Source organism: Populus trichocarpa, chromosome 4, assembly GCF_000002775.5.
Source record: "Populus trichocarpa isolate Nisqually-1 chromosome 4, P.trichocarpa_v4.1, whole genome shotgun sequence".
Lineage (NCBI taxonomy): Eukaryota > Viridiplantae > Streptophyta > Magnoliopsida > Malpighiales > Salicaceae > Populus > Populus trichocarpa.
This window is the reverse complement of record NC_037288.2, coordinates 21,802,478-21,823,802: the sequence shown is the minus strand read 5'-3', so window position 1 is coordinate 21,823,802 and position 21,325 is coordinate 21,802,478. Positions and strand designations below refer to the sequence as shown.

The 21,325-nt window shown below is 30.2% G+C and overlaps 1 protein-coding gene across 1 annotated transcript; it reads left to right on the top strand.

Annotated features, from left to right (window-relative positions):
- Window positions 1–13,277: 13,277 nt before the first annotated feature.
- Window positions 13,278–17,770, top strand: LOC18098203 (auxin response factor 10). Its single transcript, XM_006384847.3, has 5 exons — window positions 13,278–13,708; window positions 13,807–14,886; window positions 16,148–17,049; window positions 17,233–17,301; window positions 17,482–17,770. Exons 2-5 carry the CDS (start codon window positions 13,816–13,818, stop codon window positions 17,564–17,566), a joined length of 2,127 nt encoding a protein of 708 aa, XP_006384909.1. The 5' UTR covers window positions 13,278–13,708; window positions 13,807–13,815; the 3' UTR covers window positions 17,567–17,770.
- The last annotated feature ends 3,555 nt before the right edge of the window (window positions 17,771–21,325 follow it).

The window sequence follows — 21,325 nt, the reverse complement described above, 5'->3', positions numbered from 1 at the left end:
GAAAACCTATCTATAACCATAAATATGGAGTCTTTACTCCTTTCCAATCTAGGTAAACCTAAAATAAAATCCATGGAAATATCTACTAAATGTTTCTTAGGTACAAATAAAGGAGTATATAATCCATATGGTAAGACCTTAAATTTAGCTTGTATATACGTGATATATTTTTCACATGCCCTTTGTACATCATGTTTCATTGTATACCAAAATAAATGTTCATACAAAACTTCTAAAGTCTTTCTAATATTAAGTTGTCATATTAAACCATCTTTTAAGCTTCACGCACAAGTAATTCATGTATAGAACTATCAGGCACATAAATTATATTCTTCCTAAACAAATAACCATTAAATCTATAGAATTTACCATAGGTTGACTTCTTAGAAGCTTCATACTCATTAGGAAAAACACTATCATTGGCATAAAAGTCTTTAACATACTCAAAACTTAATAATTTCAAATTTAAAGTAAAAAAAAAAGAACATGCTTCCTAGATAATACATAAGCCACTATATTAGCCTTACCTTACTTGTATTTAATGACATGTATGAAGGTTTCAATGAACTCTACCCATTTGGCATGCCTCTTATTCAACTTACCTTATCACTTCAAGTGCTTTAATGAATCATGATTTGAATGGATAACAAACTCTTTTAGTCACAACTGATGTTGTCAAGTCTCCAAAGTCCACACCAATACATAAAGTTTTTTTGTTATAAGTTAGGTAATTCAATGTTGCTCAATTAAGCTTTTTATTAAAATAGAAAATCGGTTACTTCTCTTACATCAAAACAGCTCCAATATATATTCTTTAGGCATCATACTTAATCTTGAAAGTTTTAGAAAAGTCGAGTAATGCTAATAAAAGTAATGAACATAATCATTTTTTAATTAAGTTCTATGCATGTTATTTTTCACTACCCTATTGAGATAAAGATTTCTTAACAACTTTAGTGAGTGGTGTCATTAGTGTGGTAAAATCCTTAACAAATCTCTTATAAAAACTAGTCAAACCATGAAAACTTCTTACCTCAGTAGTTGATTTTGGTGTGGGTTATTCTTGGATAACCTTCACCCTTGCCTCATCCATCTTTATACCATTTCTTAGCAACTTTATTGAGTGGTGTCATTAGTGTAGTAAAATTCTTAATAAATCTTCTATAAAAACTAAACACACTATAAAAGCTTCTTACAATAATTGACTTAAATGTGGATTATTTTTGGATAACCTTCATATTTTTCTTATTATCTATACACTTTGCACAAAAAATATATCAAAGAAAAAAAAAACTTTTTTCCATGTAAAAAGTGCACTTCTTGAAATTAGCATACAACGTTTCTTTTCTCAAAATATTAAGCACATAACGTAAATGTTCAATATGCTCATCTAAAGTTTTATTATAAATCAAGATATCATCAAAATAAATGACAATAAACATGTATATAAATGCATATAAAACATGATTCATCAATCTTATAAATATGCTAGGTGCATTAGTAAGACCAAACAACATAAAACCATTCATAAAAATCATACTCAATCTTAAAAGCAGTTTTTCATTCATCACCTTATTTCATTCTAATCTAATGATATTCACTTTTTAAATTAATCTTTGTAAAATCACAAGAACCATGCAATTCATCTAACATGTCATCTATCCTAGGAATTAGATGTTAATACTTACTTTACCATAACATTGTTGATAGCTTGACAATTAACACACATCCTCTAATATCAATCATTTTTTGGCACAAGTAACACAGGAACCACAAATGGACCCATGCTTTCCCCTATAAACCCTTTATCCATCAACTCTTCAACTTGTCTTTACAGCTCCTTTATCTTCTTGTGATTACTTCTATAGGTTGGATGGTTAGAAATCACAACTACATGTACGAGATCAATTTGATGTTTTATTTTTTTTTATTGGCGATAAACCACTAAGAATATATTTGGGAAACACTTCCTCAAATTCTTCCAACAAATAAATAGCAACACTAAAAATAGAAGGATTAAAATTGTTATTTTTAAAACATGTTTGTTTGTATAAAAGTACATACATGGATTAGTTAGTATAAAAAACACTTTTGATCTTATTTTTTTCCTCTCATAAAACTCTTTTGTATCTTTGTTTTTCCATCAAAACTCTCTTTTCATTTCTTATCATGTGACCCCTCTTCTTTCTTTCTCATTTCATTATTTTTTTTCCTCATTTTTCTCATCCACTTCTTCTTTTTCACTTCTCTCAATCTCACCTTTTCTTTTTAATTTTAATTAATTCTCGTAAACTTTTTTTAGTGATAATGATATAAGGGTGATGGATTTTCCATCTCTTACAAATGAAAATAAAATGTATATGTCGAGGTGTATTATTTTAGGAGATTATCAAACTATCCCTAGTAGTTTTTTTCAATTGATATATCGTCAAGTGTATTATTTTATTTTAGGAAGAAAAATAACTAAAATGGTGGAGGAACTAAGTTATGTATGAAAATAAAATACAGGGAGGCAATATTGGACCAGAGAGACTAAATAATTATTTTGCTAGAACCTCAAAGACTAAATAATAATGTACTCTTTATTTTTAGTTTTTGAGAGTAGGATAGGAAATTAAAAAGGGGTTTGACTATATTCCATAAAAAGGTCCTGACTGTGTTCTTTAATTGAGATGCCAAAAGAAGAAGAAAGAAAGGGTGCGGTGTGATGTTTCTCAAACTTGTCCATCTCTAGCCTCGCCGCAAACTTGGCCTGACATTTTTAGGTGGAGGTTGTGAAAGGGATAGGCTAAGAAAATCACAGCAAACCAACTTGCCTACCTAAAATGAATACCTCAATAAAAAATAATAGTAATGTAGTAGTAACTATTGAATTTAATGTAACTAACTATTAGAGAATAATATAAATTATATCGAGAAATCTCATCTAATAGTTTAAATTTTTAGATTGAGATGGTTTTTTGATATAGTATCAAAGCTTAATGACCAAGCGGTCATGAGTTCAAATCTCATCATTCTCATTTATTTGATAAAAATTAAGCACAAGATAATATAGGCATATGCAAGTTTCAAGCTCAAAGAGTTTTTACTTGAAATGGTGTATTAGAGAATAATATAAATCATATCTTTAAACTTTACCTAACAGCTTCAACTATTGGGTTGAGATAATTATTTAACACGAGCAGCAATGTCGAGAGACATTTCTTTTTTTAAAAAATAAGTAATTTGATAAAAATAAATAAAAGGAATTAATAATACAATGTAATAGAATAGATATTTTATGATGATCGAATATTCATGATTAAATTATTTTAAAAAAAACTATGCATAATAGGTTCATATATGATTTCATAAAATAATTGTTAATATTGTCATCAGGAGTTCTAATCTTATTTGAGAACTATGATATACTTGGATAACTTTCTAAATTTTATTTTAATAATTTTATTTTAAAAAAAATCTAAAATTAAAAAAAAATTAACACTTTAAAAAAGAACTCTCCCACGTCCACAAACCACCCTTTAATTCCGCTTGTGAAGATGTTATAAATCTTGACATGATATAATCTAAGTATATAAATATAAAAGAAACAACATTCCCTGCCAGGTACCTTATCTGTACATCGACTTTTTGTGTGTGTATATATAAAATACTATTAATTATCAAAATTAAGTGTTTTCATGACTATTTTATGGGTCGGAGAAAATCATTTCGGATCAACTCTCGTCGATGGAAGTTGGGTACGGTTTTTACCATTTCCAGCGTTGGTTTGCTTTATGATTTTATGTCCTTGTAAGTCGAATCAATCTCTACTTGTTTGCTCAGACTTTAACAATTCTCTACCTCTATATGTCCATGCCTAGGTAGCTAGGATTAAATCACAAAAAAAAAAAAAAATTGGGTTTATTAGGGCGGCCCGTCTGGCTATATATCTCATCTTAGCATGGACCATGCTTGTTGGAGCAGGAATTTACACCAGCAGATCCTACCATGCAATTTCAGCATTAAAAGCTAGAAGAATGGCATCAAATCTCCCCAGCTTTTTAATACTCGATTGCAGTCTTTTTAGAAACACTGTGCTGTACTTAGAATGGAAAGGAATGCTAGATGCTTACTAGACATTTAAATTATACATCTAATTACATTTAATAGGAAGAAAAACAAAAAAAAAAAAACACGAAAGAAACGAGATGTTTATTAGACATTGATGAGAGTCGGCCATGGAGGCTCTCTCTTTACTTTCAATAAAACAATGCCGGCAGAAAAATAACTGTAGTAGGAGCTGGAGATCCTTCTAAAAATGGGGCTTGGCTGGCCTGGCTACGGGACGGCAATGTGGGACGGTTCTGGTTCTCAATGTAGCATAGTTTCGAAACACTTGGTTCTACAAAAATATGGTTTTAATTCCTATTCACACCTCATGTAATTAAATAAATAATCTAGTAACTTATCAAATTGAACAGACGGTGAAATCAAGGGGTGGCAAGTAGGGTTCCGGGCCGGACCCTGCAAAATATTTTTAATTGTTTTAGTATTTAAATATAATAAGTAGTGAGCTTTCTAATAATAAATTATTATTTTACTACTTATCTTTAAATTTAAAATTATCTCTTCTTATAAGTAGAAAAGAAAACAAATATTTTTTTTAATTTAATTACTTTTTTTTTACCATTTCTCTGTATTCCTTCTCTAGAGTCCTAACCAAAAAATATAATAATACAAAGCAATGCGGAAAGGTTAAAACAAAGCTGCCAATTAATTCATTGTTTATCAAAATAAGATAATTTGTGACCCAAATTTAAAATCTTTTATTTTTTTATTTCTTATTATAGTAAATGTTGTTTTTTCTAATTAATTGATATATTTTATAGGTTTGTTTTGATTATGCTTGGATTTTAATTTAATGTAAGTTTTCTTTTTTAGAAACCAATAATCTTATTTTTTATGTTAGATTTACTTTTATATATCAGTTTCTTTATATGTAAAAAATTATACCTTGTTATATTAGTTTTGACCCCCCTATCAAATAATCTCAGCCCCGCCCCTGAAATTAAACCTTAGTTATTTTTTTACGGGAGACCCTTATTATTGTTGGTCAAAAAGTAGCGTAAAAATTTAATTCACATCTATATCTTTAATATTTATCTTGTATATATTAAAAAAAAGACCAATTTAAAATTCATTTATATAAGTTTGTTAATATTTATCTCACGTATAACAAAAATGAATTCTCTAAAATAAAAGGATTTATAAGAGCTGTAATATATACTTATATTATCATGTCAGAAGGTAATATAAGATCAAATAAAGTTTCTATATACTTTTTTTTAACAATGCACTCCTTAAGATAAAACTAACTCACAATATTGTAATGTAATATTAATTTTGGTCGCAGAAGATATTTTAATTTCATAGTATTTTCTTCGTAGCTTTGTCAAGAGTTTTCAATTGTAGATATCACTGAATATAAGTAAAAAAAAAAATACGCTTTTAGGTTATGATTTATTATATCTTTATTTTTATATTATTTTTATATTTCCATCATATCATAAAATTTATTTTAATTTTAAATAAAAATAATAAAATGTTTTTTTAATTGAAAAAATTATTTTTACGTGCATTACAGAAAAAAAAATACGAAATAATGTCCTTGGTTTTTTTAAAAAAAAGAAGATATGAAAGCTTTTGATTTTGATTTTGTTTTCTAATTCGTTCTGATTTCTTTTTCTGATTTTATCATTTAATATTTGATTTTTCAATAGAAGGTCCCTTTAGTCAATAATCTAGATCACGAGTTATAATAAATTTTATGAAAAAAATATATAAAAGTATACAATAAACAATAGAGATCAATTTATTATATTTTATTTATAATTTTAAATAAACTTGAACACCTAAATATTAATTTTTGTTGAAGATGAAAATCATAATTTCGTTGTTTCTTTTTAAAATTTAGTAAGAACTACTCACCTAAATTTTTTTAATTATTATATTTTATTTGCAATTTTAAATTAATTGGACGCCTAAAAGTCAAATTTTGTTGAAGATGAATATAAAAAATCAAATCATAATTTTATTTTTTATTTTTTATTTTTTAAAATTTAGTTATCTTATCCTCCACACGTCTGAAAAAATGTGTCCCCGAGTATTCTACGTGTATCTTTCTTTCACATACGTTATCATATCCTCCACGTGTCTGAAATTAAACTTATTATTTTTTATTTTTTGTCATGTATCTCTCTGTATTTGATACGTATCCAGCAATATCCATAATGTATCCTTATACGATACTTGTGCGGGTAAGAGGATTGAAAAAAAAATAAAAATTCGTGCGGTCATAATCAATATGGATATATTAATAACAAGGGTTAACTTGGCTTGTACATTTATGACTGCTGCGATTTCATAGCTAGTGTGTGTTTTTCTTAGTAATAATTTTTGTGGTTGTGTTTTTTTTTTTTTTTATTCAGGTATCTCTGTATCTTTTTAAATGGTAAGATTAGTCATATTCGAGGTTCGTGGTTGTCCCTTCCAATAAGTGTGTTTCCTGGTGATCGAACTTGTGTTCTCACCCTTACAGGGATATAGCAGTGCCTTAACCGCTAAACCAACACTTCATAATTGTAATTGATTTAATAAAGTAAATTTATAAAAAATTATAATTTTATAAACAGTAGTTTTTCTTGCATAAATTTATGTGTTTTTTTTTTTAAAAAAGGCAAGCTCCCCTTCAAAAAAATTTCTTTCTTCTTTTGATTTCTTAAATTTAGATTTTGAAATTAATATTTAAAAAACTTGTTAAATTCATCAAGATATATTATATTAGACCATTGTGAAGATCCTTAAAATTATCTTAAAAAAATAGTTATGTTTTATACATAAACTCATAGTTTTGAAACCCGACCCGGTCAAGTGATCGGGTCACGGGTTAGATGGGTTGACTCGGGTTAACCCGGATCAACCCAAAAAAAACAAAAAAAAAACACATAACTAGTTACAATATAATACTTACATAAACAAAATTTAAATTATAAGCCAACAACATAAATTTAATTCAATATCCAAAACACAAACCAAATATAATTCTAAAATATTTAAAACAAAACATCCAATCACATAAATTCTAAAATATTTAAAACAAAACATCCAACAACATAAATTCTAAATCAACAATACATTCATTTTTATTCTAGTTCTCAATGTAGCATAATTTCGAAAATGGGGCTTGGCTGGCCTGGCTACGGGACGGCAATGTGGGACGGTTCTAGTTCTCAATGTAGCATAATTTCGAAACACTTGGTTCTACAAAAATATGGTTTTAATTCCTATTCACACCACATATAATTAAATAAATAATCTAGTAAATTATCAAATTGAACCTTAGTTTTTTTTTTTTACAGGAGGCCCTTATTATTGTTGGTCAAAAATTAAGTAGCATAAAAATTTAATTCACATCTGTAATCTTTAATATTTATCTTGTATATATTAAAAAAAACCAATTTAAAATTCATTTATATAAGTTTGTTAATATTTATCTCACGTATAACAAAAATGAATTCTCTAAAATAAAAGGATTTATAAGAGCTGTAATATATACTAATATTATCATGTCAGAAGGTAATATAAGATCAAATAAAGTTTCTATATACTTTTTTTGAACAATGCACTCCTTAAGATAAAACTAACTCACAATATTGCAATGTAATACTAATTTTGGTTGCAGAAGATATTTTAATTTCATAGTATTGAAATATATATTTTTATATTTCCATCATATCATAAAATTTATTTTAATTTTAAATAAAAATAATAAGATGTTTTTTTAATTGAAAAAATTATTTTTACGAGCATTACAGAAAAAAATAATAAGAAGTATTGTCCTTGGTTTTTTTTTAAAAAAGAAGATATGGAAACTTTCCTTGTAACAACATGATACAAAAACAATATTGTTTAAAGTTTTAACTATGCTTATAAAAACTAATTTAAGATTATTTTTTAGAATTTGTTATAATATATATGCATAGGATTTGTAGTTTGTAACAATTTTTTTCAAAATTAATCACTTTTCACAAAATTCTTTAAGCCCTGATCTCTCCCTCTGTTCTTGCTCTTCATGAAAAAAAAAATGGACATTGAGCTTAACCTATATAGTATTTTTCTTGTGTGACAAGTTGTCTTTGTTAAATAATACATTTATCATGTTTTATTTATTAAGGGTAGAATAGTATTTTTAGCTTAACCTATATATAAGCTCTTTTACAAATCAATTAAAGAGAATTTCAGCCTCCCTCTCTTTCGTATTCGTATTTATTTTGTGTTAATTGATTTGTTTTAACATGGTATCAGAGCTAGTTTTATGGAACGAGACTTAATTTCAAACACAGCTTTTGCGGTGAGTTGGCTGGGAGTTTGCAGGGGGCAATACGCCCTTGCTGGGGTTCGTGGCGAAGCCCGGAAAAAAATTTTTGGAGTGACATTTTGTCTTCCGCTTCTGCCAAATCTGGTATTTCGTCTTTCCTTCAGTTTCTACAATTTGATATTTGCGTTCAGTTTCTGCAAATTTATTTTGTGTTTTTGCAAATTTGTTTTGTGTTTTGGCGTATCGTATAACATTAAAAAGATATTTGTTTAGTTTCTGCAATTTGGTATTTTGTTTTCCGCTGTTTTTGCATTGTGCTTCACTGTGATTGTTGATTATGACTACTGAAAGAGATGATTCGCTTTAGTCTGTGAGTGTGAGATTGGATGGGAAGAACTATTCGTATTGGAGTTATGTAATGAGAAATTTTTTAAGGATAAAAAGATGTGGAGATATGTCAGTGGAACCTATGTGGTACTTAAGAATACTGAAGAATGGGATGATGTTTTGATAGATGCATGGGAAGCAAACAATGCAAAGATTATTACTTGAATTAACAATTCCGTTGAGCATTCTATAGGTATGGAGTTGGCTAAGTATGAGACAGCAAAGGAGGTTTGGAATCATCTGCAACGGTTATTTATGCAATTAAATTTTGCAAAGCGGTATCAATTAGAGAATGATATACGAGCTCTTCATCATAAGAATATAAGTATTCGAGAGTTTTATTCTGCTATGACAGATCTCTGTGATCAATTGGCTCTTACAGAATCGGCAGAACTAAAGGCATGTGGTGCCTATATTGAGCATAGAGAGCAGCAACGATTGGTACAGTTCAATTCTATATCATTCCCCACCACCTTCTGTTGACTCTGTTGTCGGTGAGTTATTGGCTGAAGAAATACATCTTCAATCTTATTCTGAAAAAGAAATTCTTTCTACTTTGAATCCTTCTATACTAGCGGCACCCTCTAAGCCATTCTCTAATAATTAGAATAAGCCTTACACAAGGATTGACTTCGACGAGTACAGTTTTTGTAAAAAGAAAGGTCATTGGAAGACTTAGTGTCTCAAGTTAAAACAACATAATCAATCTTGGAAGCCTGGCAGCCAGTCACAGTCTAATGCGTATAGACCATCTCTGGGATATAAATCACCACACAACAATACTGCAGCCGTAGTTTCATCAGGCTCTATAACCGATCCTAATACTTTAGCTGCGCAATTTCAAAAGTTTCTCTCCTTACAGCCATAAGCAATGTCAGTTTCTCCTTCTGTAAGTCAGTTGCCTCATAGTTCCTCAGGTATGTCACATTCTGAATGGGTCTTAGATTCTGGTGCTTCACATCATATGTCTCCAGATCGATTCTTTATCTTTTACCTCCGTGTTCCCTTTGCCCTCCATTCCTGTTATAACTACTAATTGCACTCTTATGCTCTTAGCAGATGTTGGTTCTGTTGTGACACATCACTTGTCTCTCCCTAATGTTTATTCTATTCCAAAACTAAATGGAATCTTGCTTCTATTGGTCAATTATGTGATTCTGGTGATTATTTAATATTAAAAAAAAACTCAATTCATAAAATCTTTATTAATGCCTATTATTTTTTTTATTCACCTCCCATACAATTATTAAATTGGACCTTGTTATTCTTTTATACAGAACGTTTATTATCTTATGATATCTTTGACTCCCTTAAAGAAAATGACGACTATAATACCAACATAATCACGTTAAACTTTAAGGAAGCTTTGAAAAAAATAATTTATTCACATTTACCTTGTGAAGTTGTGGTGAGATTTATTTGATGAGACAACTTAGAGAAAATAATTCAATTTTTTAATATAATTTTTTAAAATTTTCATTTTAGATTATGAAATTATCATATTATATAAACATATTCTTTCAATGATATTGTTATAAGGAAGTTTCATATCTTTTTTTAAAGAAGAAGAAAATGAAGAAGAAGGAAAGAAAGCAAGCTTCGTTTTTTATTGCAATATATGTAAATGATTGTTTCAATTAAAAAAATCATTTCAGTTTTATTAAAAACTAAATTATATTGAGAGACAAATATATTAAAATATAAAGTAAATATATTATAAAGATAAAAAAATATATATAGAAGGTGCTTTGATTTTGTTTTCTGATTCGTTTTAATTTTATTTTTTGATTTTATCGTTTAGCATTTGATTTTTTCATAGAAGGTGCTTTCAGTCAATGATCTAGATTACGAGTTATAATAAATTTTATGAAAAAAAATATAAAAATATACAATAAACAATAGAGATCATTTTATTATATTTTATTTATAATTTTAAATAAACTTGAACACCTAAAAATTAATTTTTGTTGGAGATGAATATAAAAATTAAAATCATATTTCGTTGTTTCTTTTTAAAATTTAGTAAGAACTACTCATCTAAATTTTTTAATTTTTACATTTTATTATATTTTATTTGCAATTTTAAATTAATTGGACGTCTAAAAGTCAAATTTTGTTGAAGATGAATATAAAAAATCAAATCATAATTTTATTTTTTAAAATTTAGTTATCTTATCCTCCACACGTCTGAAAAAATGTGTCCCCGAGTATTCTACGTGTATCTTTCTTTCACATACGTTATCATATCCTCCACGTGTCTGAAATTAAACTTATTATTTATTTTTTTTGTCATATACCTCTCCGTCTTTGATTCGTATCCTGCAATATCCATAATGTATCCTTATACGATACTTGTGCGGGTAAGAGGATTTTAAAAAAAAAAACTTCGTGCGGTCATAATCAATATGGATATATTAATAACAAGGGTTAGCTTGGCTTGTACATTTATGACTGCTGCGATTTCATAGCTAGTGTGTGTTCTTCTTAGTAATAATTTTTATGATTTTGATTTTTTTTATCTGATTTTTTTTGTAGTTTTTTAAAAAGTGAGATTAATTTTATTCGAGATTTATAGCTATTTTTTTTAATAAGTGTATTTTCTAGAGATCAAACTTATTTTTTCATCCTTGTAGGGATATAGAAGTGTCTTAATCGCTAAATCAATATTTCATTAGTATAATTGTGATTGATTTGATAAAGTAAATTTATAAAAAAATATAATTTTATAAACAGTAGTTTTTCTTGCATAAATTTATGGTTTATTTTATAAATAAAAAAAAGGCAAGCTCCCCTTCAAAAAAATATGTTTCTTCTTTTGATTTCTTAAATTTAGATTTGAAATTAATATTTAAAAAACTTGTTAAATTCATCGAGATATATTATATTAGACCATTGTGAAGATCCTTAAAATTATCTTAAAAAATAGTTATGTTTTATACATAAACTAGTCCAAAATATTTGTCGCTATCGGATAAAAATAAATCATTGCTCTGATTACGATGGTTAATAATTAATTAACACAAGATTACTTTACCAAGAGAATACTTAAAAGTCAACTAGCTAGAAATATGTATAAAATTGATGAATTAAGATTGATATGTATATAAATTAATTCATACAACATTTTTAACCGAAGAAGAATTGATAATAATATAGACATAATAAATAGTGAATAATTTCTTAAAATACTACGGTCTCAATATTACAAAACAACAAAAACAGAAGGTAAAAATATTGTACCTTCCCTAACATTTTCTTCTTCACCACTATAGTGTGGTGGGTTTTTTTTTTTTTTTATCATTCTCAATAAAAATTATTTGCATTTGAACTAGGAATATTTTTGCCTTGTATACGATGCATTTGTCAATATGAATTTTTTTAGATGCAATTATGTCTACTCAATATATTTATGAACAGTAAAAGAATCAAAATATCCCTGGAATAAAATCTAACACTTTAGAGCAGAGGTGTTGTTTTTTTTAGAATACAATAAGATTGTGTATATGACCCTAAGGATGAAAAAATTAGGCAATTGAAACATGGGTATTGATGTCTTTTTTTCTTTTCTTTTTTGTAATTATTGGTTTGGTCAAGGATTGTAATGTAATTTATCGTTTAATTTTTTATTTTTAAATGTAAAAAGTTATTGGTGCGTGAAAGATGCCATGTAATTTAGACGACACTTACAATATTTTTTGGTGGTATAACATAAGATTCAACTATCTCATTTAGTTATCATTTGTATCCTCTTCGCATTAATTTAATGTGAATTGTAATAGGTATATATAGGGTTTTCTTTTTTCTGTTTCTTTTTAATTTTTCTTTTCACTTGATTTTTTTTTTAATTTCTAATTCAGTACTTTTACATGAAGTTGACTTAAGATTAAATTTAATGTTTTATTTGGGTTAATTTTATATAGAACTCTCACAATATTAAAAATAAATTTCAATATTAAATAAAGATTTAATTTGATAAAATTTAATTTAATTGGTTCAAGTTAAAAAAAAATTTAGGAATTTATTTTCAAACTAAAACAAATATATAACTTTTGTTTTTCTAAAAAATAATATGGTTGTAATCATAAACTTGTTATTATTTATGAGATTTATTTTATTAAATGCAAGTCATAATTAAAAAAAAAATGATTGTAAAAGAACCTTTAATAATATTTGCAATTTTTTTACGTTAAAAATAAATCCTCTGTCGCGCAACTTAGCGCATGGAATCAAACTAGTGTAGTTGAAAGCACAATAAACTTGAAAGGATCCAAAGAAACGGCAGGGAAAGCTGGCTGAAGACACCTAACCTTAAAACAAAAGGAAGAAAACATGAAGTATTTGTTGATGTGTTTGTAAAAACAGGGAAAAAAATCCAGGTGGGAGAGAGAGATGGCGATGTGTTTGTAATTAATAAAAGCAAGAAGCAGAAGTGGTCGTCTTGTTTTTGGAGTTTAGCAGAGAGTGAACAAGTAAGTTATGATGGGCCTGTCTATTGTCCAATCCTTTATTAGTAGGAGGAGGTAGAGAGAGAGAGAGAGAGAGAGAGAGAGAGAGAGAGAGAGGTGGCACCCGTTGCTATGCTAAGCAATAGGAGCAATTCCCATCCCATCGACGAATTTAATGACTGTCTCACTCGCCCTGCATCTCTCTGTCTGTCTGTTTTTCTGTCTGTCTCCCTCTCTCTGCGCCAAGGTGAAATATATTGTCAGCTTCTTCAAAAATCCTACGACCCCATTTCCTTTCTTTAATTACTGAAGCAACCCAGCCCTTCAAGAATTGAGGAATTCTTCTTTTCATCCCACGCAAATAAGAAGAGTTAAATGTGGACACTACTCCATCCAAAACAAGCTCTTGCTCTTTGTTAATACTCCAATCAAAGTTTTGAGTTTATATTATTTTTCTCAAGGGAGAGAAGGAGAAGGAGCTAGGCACCGTGTTCTCCTTTTTGGCCTTCAAAAACTGGTAAAGATGGCTTCTTCAATTTAATTTTAAGGAATGAACTGGGATTTTCTTAAAAAAAAAAATTTAACTTGAATATCGTTGCCTTTCATTTTGTAAAGCAAGCAGCTATGAAAAAGACAGATAAGAAGAGCTTGGATCCACAACTATGGCAAGCCTGTGCAGGAAGCATGGTACAAATCCCTCCACTAAACACTAAAGTCTTCTACTTTCCACAAGGCCACGCCGAGCACTCTCAATCCCCCGTCGATTTCCCCCAAAGAATCCCTTCTCTCGTTCTCTGCCGCGTTGCCTCTGTCAAATTCCTCGCCGACCCTGGTACTGATGAGGTATTCGCCAAGATCAGCCTTGTTCCTTTACCAGACGCTGACCTTGATATCTCTCAAGATGTGGACATTTGTGGTGATGGGAACGACAGTAACAACGCAGAGAAGCCGGCCTCTTTTGCAAAGACACTAACTCAATCTGATGCCAACAATGGTGGGGGTTTCTCTGTGCCTAGATACTGTGCGGAGACGATTTTCCCAAGGCTGGACTACTCCGCGGATCCTCCCGTGCAGACTCTGATTGCTAAAGATGTGCACGGTGAGGTGTGGAAGTTTAGGCATATTTATAGAGGGACACCAAGGAGGCATTTGTTGACTACTGGATGGAGCACCTTTGTTAACCAGAAGAAATTGGTTGCCGGGGATTCAATTGTGTTCTTGAGGGCTGAAAATGGCGATCTTTGTGTTGGAATTCGCCGTGCCAAGAGGGGGGTTGGAATTGGGAGCGGACCTGAATCATCACCATCACACATTGGGTGGAATTCGAACAACGCTACCTCTGCTAACCCATATGGTGGTTTCTCACTTTCTGTGAAGGAGGATGAGATGCGAAATGGGGGAGTGAAGGGAAGGGGAAGAGTGAAGTCTGAAGAGGTTTTGGAAGCTGCTGGTCTTGCTGCTAATGGAAATCCTTTTCAAGTCGTTTATTATCCACGAGCAAGCACGCCAGAGTTTTGTGTTAAGGCCTCTTCAGTAAGGGCGGCAATGAGGACCTGTTGGTGCTCTGGGATGAGGTTCAAGATGGCTTTTGAAACAGAGGACTCTTCACGGATTAGCTGGTTTATGGGGACTGTTGCCTCTGTTCAGGTTGCTGATCCTGACCGATGGCCTAACTCTCCATGGCGTCTTCTCCAGGTTCTCTACTTGTCTTGTCTTATCTGTAATTATCGACTTTGTTGTTGTTCCTTGGGTAAGATTGTTGATTATGCCTGTTGCTCAATTAGCATTTAGCAACCGCTTTCTTCTTCATTACCAATTTAAGTGTTTTTGCAAGTTTTTCCCATATTTCAGTTTGTTTTTATCCTCTCCTCTTCAATTTTAAACCGTGAATGAAGTTCCTTAAGATCTTAGTTGAGTTTGGAGATGGATTCACATGCCAGTTGCTTTTCCAGGCCTCTTTCTTGCTAAATTACATGCTTCCATATGCCTTTAAATTCGTCAAGGATTAAATTGGTAGATGCCATTCTCCTCGTGTTTGCTCTTAAACATTTCATTTGCCCAAGTTTGTTCTTGTTTCATTTTCGTTGCTTTTTTTGGGTAACCAGTTATTTCCTCTTCTCCCAAGATGAATGCCACTTCCCAACCTACTTCTAACTTTTAACTATACTGTGATATGGCTGTCTTTGGTGCTAGAAAAAACACCAACCTATTTGTTGGTTCCAGACAAGTTTATGGCATGATAATTATGGAAGTCACATTAGGAGTATTCTACACAGTTAAATGTCTCAATGACAGGCAGTGTCACACAGCTGTACATGACAAGTTTCTGTAAATCAATGGTGGGAAATTTATTATCATAATTGAAGTTTCTGATAAGTTGAAACAGATCGCATTATATCTAGAGTACCTGCTCATCTTGATTGACAAGGTCCGCAGCATTTCACTTCCCTTCGAGGTTTTGATAGGGATTTTACACTGCTATTTTTTACTTGTTGAGGTGGCATCATTATCCCATATACTTTACTGTTTGCATATATAGTTAACGTTTTGTACTTTACAGGCTTTCAGTAAATGATATACAAACTGGTGTCTCCAGATTTTTTTTTTTACCGATTAAATTAGGGATGTCTTAATGAAAATGCTGGTTCAGGATAAATCTTGAAGTTAGTTTTCTATTCTAGATGACTTCCTAAAAGGCTTCATTTTTTTTATTACCTAATCATGCTTTAAGCATAGAAATATTGCACTATGGATACTTGTGTGACTTGAGTTTGGCATCTCATGGATTCTATGCTGATAATTGTGGATTTCAGAGTCCGTTAAAAGTCTTGAAACTTTGAATTAATTATTGTTCTCTAGCATTTGAGAATTGCTGAATGTTAGCCTAAACTCTAAACTCAGATGATCTTGCTTTAGCATCTTATTTTCTTATATCTTTTGCCAAATGGTGTGGCAGGTGACATGGGATGAGCCAGATTTACTACAAACTGTAAAGTGTGTCAGCCCATGGCTGGTTGAATTGGTGTCAAATATGCCAGTCATCCACCTATCACCCTTCTCACCACCAAGAAAGAAGTTGCGATTCCCGCAACAGTTAGACTTTCCCCTTGATGGCCAATTTCAATTGCCTTCATTTTCAGGCAACCCCCTTGGGCCCAGCAGCCCTTTGTGTTGTCTATCCGATAACACTCCTGCAGGCATACAGGGAGCCAGGCATGCTCAATTTGGAATATCATTATCAGATTTCCAGTTTAAAAAAAAGCTGCAGTCAGGGCTGTTTCTGTCCAGTCTCCAGAGGTTCAATCCACGCACTAAAAATTCTGAAAATTACCCGACAGGACACCCTGACAGCAATAAGAATTTATCTTGCTTATTAACAAAGGGGAGCAGCAATCCAAAGTTGGAGAAATCTGATAATGCAAAGAAACACCAGTTTCTGCTCTTTGGTCAACCAATACTTGTCGAGCAGCAGATATCTCATAGCTGTTCCGCTGATGCATTCCCGCAAGTTGTTAATGAGAGAAATTCATCTGATAGTAACAGAGAAAAAAATTCTGATGTTTTACGATCAGCACCTGGGAAACAAATTTCACAAGAAAAGTCGTGCACTACTGGGTTTTCATGGCACCAAAGTCTTCAGAATACCAGTGAAAATGGCATGGATACTGGTCACTGCAAGGCTTTTTTGGAGTCAGAAGACTTGGGGCGGACCCTTGACCTCTCTGCACTTCATTCTTATGAAGAGCTACGCAGGAAGCTGGCCATCATGTTTGGAATAGAGAGATCAGATATGTTGAGCCATGTTCTCTATCGAGATGTGACAGGTGCTGTTAAACAGATTGGAGATGAACCATTCAGGTATCTGTTGTAAGGAAAAAGAAATTTTTTTTCGTCATTGGTTATCTTTTCATCCTGCAGACCTTGTATTTTGGGTTGATAAGAACTACTTGAACCTGACTTTGCAACTTTGGAAGCAGGGATAGTGTTACATGTATTTAATAAATCTTTTTTTTTTTTTTAATTCTCTTGTTGGAAATGCAGTGTTTTTATGAAAACCGCAAAAAGATTGACGATTCTGATGAACCGGGCTAGCGGCAACAGTGTTGGGAGGTAAGACTAAGAGGAGAAAAGGAAGTGATAGTGGTTTAGGAGATTCTTTGATTCTTTGCACTAATAAAGATTTATTCTCAATCTCTGCACATGGAAACAAAATTCAAACGAAGAACTTTGTTAGATATTTCAGTCAGTTGAACGTTTTAGACTAATCAAAGTTGATGATCTGTCTTGCAGGAGGACATGGATCACAGGGATGCGAAATGCTGAGAATGGACTAGAGGCTCCAAATAAGACCGGTCCCTTGAGCATATTTGCCTAATACAGTGTGAGATTTGAGAGCAGTTGGTGTAAAAGCATAATATGTGTTGAAGAGTTTTTAGTTGGTTACTGTTATGTGTTTAGGAAAAAGAACATACAACTCCCCGGTGTCTGAATATTATGCTTCTTAATTAAATGCGAAGTGAGCCTATGTACTGGATGCTTTTGTTATATTCTATCTTTTTGCCTAACATGGGCGGACTCCTGACTCCTGAGTTTCCATTTCATGCCTCTGGTTTGAGTCTGAGCGCCATTTATGATATCTGAGCTTGCTATTAAACAGGGGGTATTTATACAGGAGTAGTCATAGTAGTAGAAGGCCAAAATGGCCAGCACAGTAACCGATGACTGGAGTGAGAAACATGTGCAGCCCTGAGGTGGTTGAAACATTTATTAGGGGTGACAGAGAGGTTTATTGAATCCCCAAATCCCATGAAAAACAAGAGGTAAAGAAACACATTTATCACCGAATATGAGCTGCAAAAGAAGCTGATGCTCAAACATGGCCAGCCAGCACTTCCCTTCTACTACCAGTTGTTGCTGCTCTCATTTCCTGGTGAATCCAAGAGTTGTGAACAGCAGTATCGATTCTTCCTAATTGTATGCAAAAGAAACGCATATGATGATTCTAAATCACTTGGAGTATGTACTCGCTAAAATAGTTTAATTGAAGATTATGTGTGTAATGTGGCATGCATGTCCATGATGTCTTACTTTTTAGAGGTTTTTGAAATAGCACACGTGAGATAGTTTTTGTAAAGTACCATATCATATTAATAGGAGAAAATAATTAATCTTTATGTTATTTTTTAAAAGTATTTTTTTATTTTAAAATATATTAAAATATTTTTTTATTTTTTTAAGTTTTTTTTTTATATCAACACATCAAAATAATTAAAATAATACTAAAAAAAATTAAATTTTTAAAAACCATATCAAACAACTTTTTTTAAAAAAAAAAAACTCTTTCGCTACCTTCACAACTTTTAAATAACTTCACAAGAGAATATTATTTTAAAATAGCTGTCTGGCGTGGGCTGCTATAATTTTTAAATAACCAAATTTAAACAAATTTGGTTGCTCTTTCATATTGTGGTTAAATTATATTTTTCAGAATTTTTGAATTTTTTTAGTTTAAATTGATTTCTTTTTATATTTCTTAATTATTTTGATATATTGTATTAAAAATAAAATTTAAAAATAATATTTTAATATATCTTTAAATAAAAAATATTTTAAATCAAAATCAATATTATACTCTAAAACACTCTCCAGCAATTACGAATGATTGATTAAATACTGCTCTCCTACCACTTCTATTAAATAACATACGCACGTGGAAGTGGGAGCCTACACAACTCCCTACATCCACATGTGGTTTCCATTTGTGTCGCCGTTTTGGTGGCCGGGCCTTTCGTCCGCCTCTAGGCTTGGATTTGACTCCGCCCTACCCACCGCTCCACCCCATTGTTCAAAGATGAAACTTTAATGTGTCCATCGTTTCCAATTTTTATTTAATTACATCTTATATTTTTTTTCTTCAATCGATGACAAGGAATCCCAGGAACTAAAATTATTTAATTCAGATTTAATTGTAATTAAATTGATCCATCCATTCACATACTATTATATGTACACGTATAATAAAAAAGCTCGTGTCATGTCATGGTTTTGTTATTCTTCTTTCAATAAATTAAGTTATATATCATTATATGTGTTTGGTATTGTTGTGTTTTAGATTAAAAATAATATTTTAAAATTGATTGTTGTGTTTTTAAAATGATTAATTTTCAATTTAAAAAGACAGTAGGATCATAATATACTACTTTGTTTATGATTAAAAGCAACTTACTTAATTCCAAAACAAAATTGTTTTCTTTATTTATTTTCAAAACTAAAAATTTCAAGAAAAACTAAAAGGTATGTTGAATTTAATGTATAAATATTGTAGAACTAGACATAAAATTTCATAGATTGGAGCGGTGTTCAAGATTTTTTTACTTTGATCATTTAATTTTTTTTTCAATTTTATCCTTCTATGTTACATTCATATTACATTGGCTAAGAATTGAGTTTTATAATTTATTTTTCATGTGCTTATCACGGTGTCACAAAAAATCATGATATTATATTGATGTTTGATTTTGTAAAATAAAGTTTATTTTTATTGCTCGTAAAGAATTGAGTCTTTGGGGACCAGATCTTACACAAGCAAAAATGCAGGCTTTTTTCTTTTTTCTTTTTTATTGTATACAAGGTGTGTTTTTAAATATTTTGGTCTTTGAATTTCTTGTATTTTTCATTTTTGGTCTTTGTAGTTTTACAATTTTAACATTTGTTCCAAAATTTTATTTTGTTCATGTTTCAGTTTATGAATTTGAGAAATAAAAAAGAAAGTCGCCAAAAAGCGGGAGAGGAGAGAGATAGTGGATAGTTGCCACCATTTAGCTATAAAAAAAGTCATTCTTAGTGTTCATGAGTTCTTTTTTCCAAGAGAGGTATTTGTGTATATGCCTTGTAACCAATCAGATAATTACACGTAATATTGATTTTGTTCAAGCAAAATATATTTATTTATAATTTATTAACGAATCTAGAGTAATGATAAATTTATTGGAACAAAAATATTTTACAAATAAAATTATAAAGTTGTTATAATTATGAGATTTCTTTTGCATTAAATCATTGTTCCTGGTTGATGTTCTACTAACATTGGACATTAACTAGAGATGTTGAGACTAGTACATGCCATGTTCTTTTCTTTATGAAGGGAAACAACTATTCTTATAAGTTGAGGTATGATGAATATCTGAAACTAATATGTAGGTACTTATTAGATAACATGTATATTGAATTGGTTCACATGAAAATTCTGTATGAAGAGATCACTTGTATCTATAGAAAGGCTTACATGAAAATTGTTTAATTGATTCTTAGACTTGAGATCACTAAGTTATTTTATATAGAGAATGTTATGCTTTGATTATGATTACATGTTATCCTAATCAAGGGTAATAAACAGGCAAATAATAGGTATAACATGAACTATATAAAGGTATTTGAGTGATCAAGAAATAATTAATCACCCTAGGTGATTTAGAAAAAAATATTTCACATGTTCTCAAATAGTATTGATTATGAAATCCTTGTGCAAGGTGAAATGAGATTTAAAAAGTTTTAAATCTTATTCAATGAATCAATAACTATAGTGTTGAGAAGAAACATGATTTGACACAACAAACACACTCCGTGGTATAAAGTCTAAATAAATAAAAAATTTATGAAGGGATAATAATTACATTGAGAAATTGCTTACTAAAAAGTTAAGTCAAACCATTTATGATTTTTTTAAAATATAAGAGATTATGACACGTTGTTAGACGATACACTTGATCTTTAAATACAGATTAATCAATTCATGAATTAATAATAAATTACATTGTTTAATTTGTTTAATCCTTTTTTATTTAAGATTGTGATTTAAATTTGGGTCAACTTATTAAAAACCTAATGGGTCACACAATAAAAACTATTGGTCAGAAATTAATTTGAGATAATTAATCAAATATAACTTGATTACAAATAAGTTTTAGAAATTAAGAACTAGAATGTAAATTATATAGGGAATTACAATTCTAGACCTAGAAAAATCAAGTAGGAACTTAACTGAATAAATTTTTAAAATTACCCTGAACTAATATATGTGATATTTTTTAAGGGGGAAACGATATTCTATTATTTATAAAGTTATTAGGACTTT

Coding starts and splice junctions, on each gene's coding strand:
- LOC18098203 (XM_006384847.3), top strand. CDS start 13,816: ATGAAAAAGACAGATAAGAAGAGCTTGGATCCACAACTATGGCAAGCC. Junction 17,050..17,232: donor ATTGGAGATGAACCATTCAG/GTATCTGTTGTA, acceptor TTGGAAATGCAG/TGTTTTTATGAAAACCGCAA. Junction 17,302..17,481: donor AGCGGCAACAGTGTTGGGAG/GTAAGACTAAGA, acceptor TCTGTCTTGCAG/GAGGACATGGATCACAGGGA.